Genomic DNA, 8955 nt, shown 5'->3' with positions numbered 1-8955 from the left:
ATCCCCCGGCCTCGGTTTCCCGCCGCCGCCAGAGGGGGCGCTGCCACGCGCCGCGCGCCGGCTGATGCAATCCCCACGCGGAGCGAGGGGCGGGGCCTCCTCCCCGGCGACGGCCCCCCGTGCCCAATGGACGGCGGCGGCGCGCGGTGACGTCGAGGGGGCGGGCAGGCGCCTGCGTCTTTGGAGTGGCCCCGCCCCTCGGGGCTCACGCAGGCCGCGGGCGGGTGGAGCCGCCGCTTTCGGCCCCGCACCGCCATTTTGTGCCGCCGCCTGCAGCAGGATGGAGTCGAGAACTCGAGGGAAGCCGCCCGCCGACCCCTGCGACCGCCGACCCGCAGCCCCTCGACGGAGCGTCGCTCCGCAGGCCCCGCCGCACCGCTGGGAACGCTGAAGAGTCTCCTCAGCCCACCGCCGCCGCTCATGGAGCCCAGCGGCCGGGAACGCGGCCTGGGGCGGGCCCGGCTGGGCTTCGCCGCGGCTTGGCCTAAGCTGGCCGGGCCCAGCGCGGCCCCCGCCGGCGCCTCGCCCCAGGCGAGCCCGCCTTTCTCCTTGCTGCGACTGATGTCGCAGCTCCTCTCCCCGCTGCCCGCTTTGCTGCAGCGGCTGCTGCCCGGCCCCACGCTGAGCAGTGCCCTCTGCCCCGCCGCCGGGCAGCCGCCCGCCAAGGGACCCCAGCCGCCGCTGCTGCTGCTCCCGGAGCCGGCCGCCTCGCTGGACTGGACCGAGGAGACGCTGCCGTGGCCGGAGGAGGCCCTGGAGAAGGGGGGAGAGGGCGGCACGGAGCCCCCGGCGGGTCTCTGGGGAAGTGGGCTGGTGCGGAGCCTGGTGCCCTTCCCCCTACGGCGTGTGGACTGGTACGTGCTGGGCCCGGAGCAGGGCCAGGCCGGCTCCTCCGGCAAGAGCCATCTGCCCCAACCCCTGCGAGCCGACGTCCCCGCCGAGGCCTGGCGAGGCTGCCCTGCCCGGGGCGGCTTGCGGGAGGTTGAGTTCCTCTGCAGCAAGCGCTTGGCTTTTCTCCAGCGGTGGCATTTGGCGAGCGGCGGCCTGGCCGTGCCAGAGCCGGACCACGGCTATCACAGCCTGGAGGAGGAGCAGCACCACAAGGGTGTTTGTCAAGAGGTAGAGGGACGGCGGGAGCAGCGGTGTGACACCGGGGAGTTGAAGCAGCCCGAGGAGCCGAGTGAGTCAGGGAGACAAGCTGGAGGTGGTCCCGTGGAGCAGGAGGGGATCAGGGGTTCAGCTGAGAAGGGAGCACTTGAGGCAGAAGGCTTGGCTGAAGAGGATGACAAGGACTCCGAAATAGAGCAAAACCTTACATTTTCAGCCAGACCTGTCTGTGCAAATAAATTAATAGACTATATCATAGGGGGAGCTTCCAGTGGGGAGGAGAGTGCGGATGATGAGGAAGACTGGGATGATGATGATGATGACGGGTTTGACAGCGAAGGGCTCCCCTCTGATTCAGATGCTGATAGCCAGGACGGGGAGAGGCTTCATCTCTGGAATTCCTTCTACAGTTTGGATCCATACAACCCTCAGAACTTCACAGCCACCATTCAGACATCTTCCAGTGATCCGGGAAAGGATATGTCGGATGTGGAGGAGGAGGAGGATGAGGAAGATTCTTCATGGGCAGAGGAGTCCTCAGGCTCACCTCACCCTAGTTCTGAAGAGGAGGACGACTGGGACTGTAGCAGTGTGGATGAGGCAGAAAACTTGAAACTTTGGAACTCGTTCTGTACCTCAGATGATCCATATAACCCTTTAAATTTCAAGGCAGCCTTTCAAACAGCAGAGAAAAAGGGGACGCCTGGTTTAAAAGGAGCAGAGAGGCCGAGTTTGGTTGTTTCTGAGCACAGTCACTTAACTGTCTGTCGGGTGCAGCTGGAAAAACATAACTGTGGGGTCACTGGCTTTGTGCAGCATGGCATTCTCTCTGGTGAGAAATGTAGAAGTACCAAGCGGAAAAAGGTATATACTTTGTTTATGTTTTTGTGTTTTGGGGATGCTAAAAAAAAAAAAACCAAACCGAAAACCAAACAACAAACCCACGTTGCGTGAGGTACGCAAATGGGTGAGGTTACTTGTGCCGGGATTCCAGCCACGGGGGAGGCAGATCATGCCCCCATGAGCTTATGGTCTAATTATTTGGCTGAAATGACTGTGCCTCATCATTTACACGTGATGGTAGATTTCGTAATTCAGTGACACAGAGCGGGTAACTTCTTTAAATTCCGTTTCTAGTTTTCATTCTATATTTGTGTTGTAACGTAGTTTTCGTTATCGGAGAAACGGATGAGAACTGTGATGTCATTTTTTCCTCTGGAAAGTACACCTTTCTGTTATGAATAATGTTGATAAAGTATTTTAGGACCTTTGCGTGTGTAGTGTAATCGAGATGTAAAGTATTGTAAACATTTTTAGGACTTGTGATAAGCCTGCTTGAGTTACAAATGTCTTTTGAAATAGGAAGAAATCTTGTGTTGTGGGTTAACGCATGCTACAGTAAGCCACTGAAGTCTCAATAGAGAGTATAGTAATACTCCCATTTCCATTTAAGAGACTATTACAATTCAGCAGCTGTTTATTAAAAGGATGTAATCTGGAACTGGGCTTTTGAGCGCAAAAGTTAGTTGAGTTAGTGCATTAGAAAACTTTTTAATACATGTAATAGGATTCATGTAAAGAGTAAGAAACAAATTCATCTTCTCATGAGTTTTATCGTACTACGGATGTACAAGATGGCTTTTCAGGTGCAATGTCTGAGTCTTGCCTGATAGTGCAAACATTTTTATGAGTTGTGATACCAAGTCCCAGGGTAATACACTAGTATAACAAGTTATCAAAATAGAAAAGTTGTATAATGCTTGCTTTAGCATTCTTACAGTGGAGAGATTTGTTTTCTTCTTTAATTGAGAGCTTGACTTGTAGGTAACTTCGTACCTGTTTTTGCTAGGGCAAGTGGCATTTAATGGTTCACACAGGATAAATTATTATATTTTAATCTAAATGGGAAATACTCAAACAGTTTTTGCAAGAGGTCCTCTGTAACTGAGAGCATCTGTCTGAAATGCTGCGAGGTAGCACTGATGAGCCCTGCTGTAAGTTCATACTTCTGTGACCTAAAATGTTGTTGCGTGTCAAGGATGTAGTACCTTACCAGTAGTAATTTTTTGACTAATTTATTGCTTGAGTCTGTGCAATCTGTTGACATGGTGAAAGAACGGTGATCTAGCCGCAACATTCAGCGTGATGTTACAGAATCCAGTAATTGTGCCCAAGGGTGTCCTAGACTGATGTAAAAAGGATGTAAGGTAGGAACTCACAAAGGGATAGGCTGATGTAACAGCTCCGTGTGCCTGAAAGCAGAGACTTAATTAGGTCTGGCTGCTAAACATCAGAGATTGCTGAGCAGTGACTGCAGTGACCAAGGTGTTCCCGGGAAATCTTCAGGCCGTTCATCCTGCTCAAGGCTATTTCCTATCTGGCATCCTGCAAACAAACAGCAGCAATATTCCTGTTTGTAGAGTCGTAAAACCTGGGAGTGTTTTGTTTCGGTTGCGAGTTAGCAAATGCATTGACACTACGTGAGGATGTGTGGGCTCTGATGCCCCTGCCTTTCCCAGACAGCTCGGCAGTAATTTGGGAATGCTGCCCTAGAATGGGATGACTTCTGGAGGTTGCTTTTGCACAATCCCTTGCAGCTCTTTATCCTCAACTGCTGATTATTCCTGTAGGTCATTTCTTCTGTAACTGTTACCTTCATGTTTTCTGTGAAGGTTGGAAGGTGACTACCACAAAAAGCAGTCTCACTCTACACTCATTGTGTTAGCGTGAACTGGGTGTGAATCTAGGGTTCTGTGTTAATAAAACATGGGGATGGAGCAGCAGGTTTTTTGTACCCCCCAAGTTTCTTCCTGACCTTCCAGAGGTAGCTGTTCTACAGCAAATTTGGTGGAGTTGTCCGTAAGGACAGTGTTTGGTTTGTCTTGAAGAATCTGTCCTAGTCTGAGAGCTGGTGGATGCTTCAGTTTTGTGCCTTTTGTACAGCTAAGTGAAAGATTCAGTAGGAGCCTGAAATAGTCTGGCTTTCGCTTATCGTTCTATAACAGAAAAACTTAAATCCTTAGCATAGTGGTAGTCTAAATGCAGTCAAGTTTAGATCCTGAGCCTGTAAATTTCTTTGTTTTCTTAAAATAGCTTAATAGTTCTTAAAAATAGCAGAGAGTCAAAGTTTTCCTGTGTATTTTAAAGTGCCATGACTTTGACTTCGTTTTGTTGCATGAACTTAAAATAGACTGGAATTTGATCCCAGCTCTGAATAGATGGGTTTGTTCCATCACCTAGTGACGAGTGTCGCTTCCTTATATGTAGCTTGGTGTGGTTTCTTTTTCTGGTGCTGAAGTACAGGCTGACTCACACGATTACTTATTCCACAGAACAATGATTCTTCCTTTTCTTATTATGTGAGCCTCAGTAATCAGAGGTGTTGGCCGGTAGCATATTTCTTGCCTTAGGTGAGTGTCCTGGCATGTCCCACTGAGTTACCTGCTTGAACCGTATCTGTGTAAGGTTATAACCCAGTGCTGATGTCAGGGAGGGTGTTATTTCACAGGGAACACTGTGTGATCTGCCGTCAGCCTAAAGAGGCCTCTTAGGCAGCAGTTCAGAAACTCTAGTAGTTTGAGCACTACTTTTGATAGAGGGAGAAATCAGCAACTGGTGGCTTTTAAAGCTGAGAGGTGACATATACTCTGGCCTGGGTGGTGCAGAGACCTAGCATGAATTGGTAGCATATCTGAGGCTTTTTGCTATTTTAGGCATTTAATAACTTCTGTTAAATTTGTGTGTGCAAATAAATATGAAGCTCCTTTTTGCACAAGTGTTTGACTAACACTTTACTAAATGACTTGTCTTTTCCAGGTAACCTTCCTTGAAAAAGTTACTGAGTATTACATAAGCAGCGAGGAGGATCGTAAAGGACCCTGGGAAGAGCTTGCACGAGATGGATGCAGGTTCCAGAAACGTATCCAAGAAACAGAAGAAGCCATAGGATACTGCTTCACGACAGAGCATAGGCAAAAAGTATTTCATAGACTCCAAGAAACCTACTTACAAGAGGGTTGATCTCTTCTAGCACCTTAAAAGATTTGGTAGTTGCGTGACCCTACGCACTCATGAACATCTTCAAAACAAGAAGTGGCAGCTGCATGTGCTATTTTGAAATGGGGAGAAAAGTGTGATTTTAACAGGTTTTTTTCCCCAGTTCGATATTCAGCCAACAGATATATCTGTGTGTCCCATTTTGGTATCCAGACAAAACCTTTTGATTATCATCAAGGGTAAGGATGGTGTAATTGCATTCCTTTTAAGTAACACTTGAGGAACAGACTGCTTTAGGTTAAATCCATTCCAAAAATGCCTTGTCTGCCGTATGTGGAGAAGTGGTGACTATTTAGTTGGATTTTTGCACTTTGAAAAAGCAAAACCTATTTTGAAGGAGATATTTATGGGGCTCAGAACCTAGTTATTGCAGTTTTGATTTAAAGTTTCTAGAGGTATGTGCTACTTCCTTGTGCTTCTCCATTTTCTGACTTGTACAAAAGTCTCAAAATTTTGTTAGCTAACAATTTTAACTTTACTGCAAAGCAGATAGTTTATTCCTTCCTTTTAAGATCCCAGTTTTGCATGTAATCTAATGTTTGAGTGTTTATGTAATGCTTTGTTGTCTTAATATTTCAGTCTAGCACACTGGGGGATTCAGGGGAGCTCTGGTGCACTACAAGCCCTTTGGTTTCTTGTTATTTAAATAAATACCTTTACCCAGTACTGTTCCAAAGGGTGTTGGCTGCTTGTGCACCAAACCTCTTTGCTTTCAGGGCAATGAAAGGCCTCGCCCTGATCAATAATTAAAGCTTCAAGGTATGTATCGAGGCTATGGCCGATAGTTTGAATTTAAGCCACGCACAGGGAACTAGGCCCTAGTTCTTCTTAATCTTAGAGTAACTTTGCCGTAATTGATTCTGCTTTTTGAAGATGGGATTGAAGTGGAGGATTCTACATATTTCTTGTATCCAATATGCTTGTTTTGGTACTTTTGAGGAGAATTATCTTTGATTTATGGAAATCTAAGGCTACAAGTTGCTGTGTTCTTTACCAAAAGCCAGTATTAATACCTCTATGCGTCTGCACTTTTGTTCATCTGGTACGAAAATAACATTTCACATTTAGGATCTGAAAGTTGAGGTCCTCAGTGGAAGAAAAACACTCCTTATTTATGTTCCTAACTTAAAATGTTTAATTGTTGTTTCAGTCAAAAATAGAAAAGCTACACCATTTGGATATGTGTTTGGACCTGAAGGATGTTGTGTGGCTGTTAGCCAAGCAGGTATGAGGTCATGCAATGGAATAAATACCAAACATCAAAGAGTTCTTATCTGTTTGCACAAAGTTGTGTGAATAAATGATTTGCTACTTGGTTCAGACTATAATTGTTTCCCTTTTTTTTTTTTTTAAGGGAGAAACCTAAAAACTTCAGATTTGTTATCTCATTAATGGCTTCAATTTTTAATTCGAAAGAAGATTACAGATACAGAAAAGCTTCACAGCACTTTACTGAATTTTCTGCTTTGTCATGCTATCTTTTTGGCCGTTATTTTTAATTCTGTCTCAAATTTCAGAGTTTTTGGTTTATTCTTATTGCATGATGTATTTTCTTCCCTTTCTCTGCTACACATTAGAAGTGTTACAGTTATGAACTCTACACAGTAGAGTTGTCGCGTAACCTTAAAACACAGCTGAAACTCGAGCAGCTTTATGGACTGGCTGCTTGGGAGCAATGCAGCAATGGCATTCGTCATCCACATGGCATAAAAAATAATTGGATTCTTCTTTCCTACAAAAGACAGTTTTAGTTGTGAAATTCTAATTCTTTAGGAGTTAATTTTCCTGTATCATTTGATAACAGCCGTTCTGCTTTTTAGTTTAGAAAAAGCACGCAGGATGACAAATATAGAATTACAGTAGAAAATTTGTTGACTTATGGTCCAAGTATGACTGATAAGTAAAAACGCTGTTCATTGCTCTTGGCAGAATATTCTATAGCAATTTTTCTGTCACTCTCCTAGTTTCTTCGATCTTGGAGAAACTTGTTGGTGCTTCAGTTATTCTGGACAACTCACTTGTTTTCCTGGTGCTTGTGAGGAGCTTTGGAGTGGTGTGAATTAACACCTGCAAATACTGATCGGCTGTTTGCAGAAGCTTGGAAAAAGCTACAGCTGGAAACAACCAGAATGGACAAATTGGATGTAAACTAGATTAAAAACTACTTCCAAAGCGCTTCTAACATTTGAGAATTTTTTTTTTCCAGTCTGCAGTGTATCAAGCACTGTGTTCTAACACTGCTGATTCCCACTCAAACATACCTGCTTGGGTAAGCTGTTCTGCCTCTCGTGTTTTCAAAGTATCCAGTGTAAGGTGACAGGTAATTAACACTAAATTCATCACCGTAAACATCACCTCAGAAGAAAGCTAAGCTTGATTGTCCCCATTTTCCCTATAACGTACCTTAAAATGGTCATACAGAACGTGTGTCAGTGCTTTGAGTGAGACAGTAAAAATAACACTTGTTGAACTTTAAATCAAAACTGTAATTATCAGATTTTATTTTTGTATAATTTAGAGAAGTTAGAAAACCTTCAACATTGGCTTTATACAGATTTTAATTGATTTGTGTCAAGTTTGTTGGGTTTTTATATCTAAAGTTATATTTCTGTACATAATAAAACTATTCAGAACTAATCTGTACATTGTAATAAAGATATTTGCAAGATAATGCCAAATTGTTTTTCTTTGAAAGAACTTAGGGGAGACATCAGGTAACTGGATGAAAGCGTGATTCATGCACGTTTGTTTAGCTTTATCAGAATGTGAACTATTTTTTTCATCACCTTTGGTGTTTCAGAGGAGGTTGTGGTCATTTAGAAGCAGATGCTCTTCCCTGTGAGTTTCCTTCCAAAAGGGCTCCTCGGACTGATGAAGCTTTTAAACTAAAATACAAAGTGTGCAAGTGCAATTAGTTCTATTCAGATGAGGTGTTGGCTTGGTGTACACAGGGATGTTAATGTTTTGTTGCCCTAATTGAAGCCGAGTATCGGAGATTTGGGTTTAGTTTGCTCGCTGGTTAGCATAACTTTAAATATGAATAGTACGTGGGTTTGAAGGCATTTCAGGGTGGGGTTTTTTGAAGTTTTCTTGAGGTTTTGCATTAAAACAAATGTGAGGTGAGTAGAAGTCACATCTACCTCGTTTTTCGCTTAGAGAAGAGCCCGAACACTTCCCTCTGTTTTAACGCAGCGTTGGCCTATAATGCAGACAATTATTTATTCCTTTTGGGTTTTTTTAATGAATTGGAGTAAAGTGTTTGGTGAGGAGCTCAGAATACGCGCGAGCATGGGAAGGTGGCAAGGCCCAGTGACACTTAATCCTGCGCAGCATTATCCACCATAATTGTTTTTAACGATTTTTTTTTATTTTTTTTTGTTGGTGTGTGAAGCTACGTCTTATCACTCCGTGGTTTTTAGACTAGGGAATACCATGATTTTGGCAGAGTTTTCCAGGAGCGTGGAGCCCAGATGCCTCGCAGGAGCTGGGCGCTCTCTGGGGCATCGCGCCCTCGGCTGGGGGCTCTTTGCTGGGTGGGATGAAGGAGGCTGGAAGACAAGGGTGGCGACAGGATGTGGGCTTCATTTCCCAAAGTGTTTTCAGGCATAAATCGGCTTTTCCAGGGGTTTCCAGTGGGATACTGGGAAATGAGGCTGGGCTGCTGACAAGCTTCCTCCAGAGTGGTGATGCTGGTGGCACGCTCACTGCAGGTGACATGGTCGTGGCGGAGTCGTCTCTGGAATGAGTTCAAGAGCCACGGGGTTCGTCACCCCTCTTCCAGAGCGACGTTTT

At 45.2% G+C, this 8955-nt stretch overlaps 1 protein-coding gene across 1 annotated transcript; it reads left to right on the top strand.

Moving 5' to 3' along the window:
* The first annotated feature begins 195 nt into the window (after positions 1-195).
* Positions 196-7834, top strand: PPP1R15B (protein phosphatase 1 regulatory subunit 15B). Its single transcript, XM_054181345.1, has 2 exons — positions 196-1971; positions 4924-7834. Exons 1-2 carry the CDS (start codon positions 421-423, stop codon positions 5125-5127), a joined length of 1755 nt encoding a protein of 584 aa, XP_054037320.1. The 5' UTR covers positions 196-420; the 3' UTR covers positions 5128-7834.
* Positions 7835-8955: the final 1121 nt, after the last annotated feature.

The sequence above is a fragment of the Rissa tridactyla genome, chromosome 21 (genome assembly GCF_028500815.1).
Source record: "Rissa tridactyla isolate bRisTri1 chromosome 21, bRisTri1.patW.cur.20221130, whole genome shotgun sequence".
Classification (NCBI taxonomy): domain Eukaryota; kingdom Metazoa; phylum Chordata; class Aves; order Charadriiformes; family Laridae; genus Rissa; species Rissa tridactyla.
Note: the sequence above shows the minus strand (reverse complement) of the source record. Positions and strands in the feature narration are given on the sequence as shown.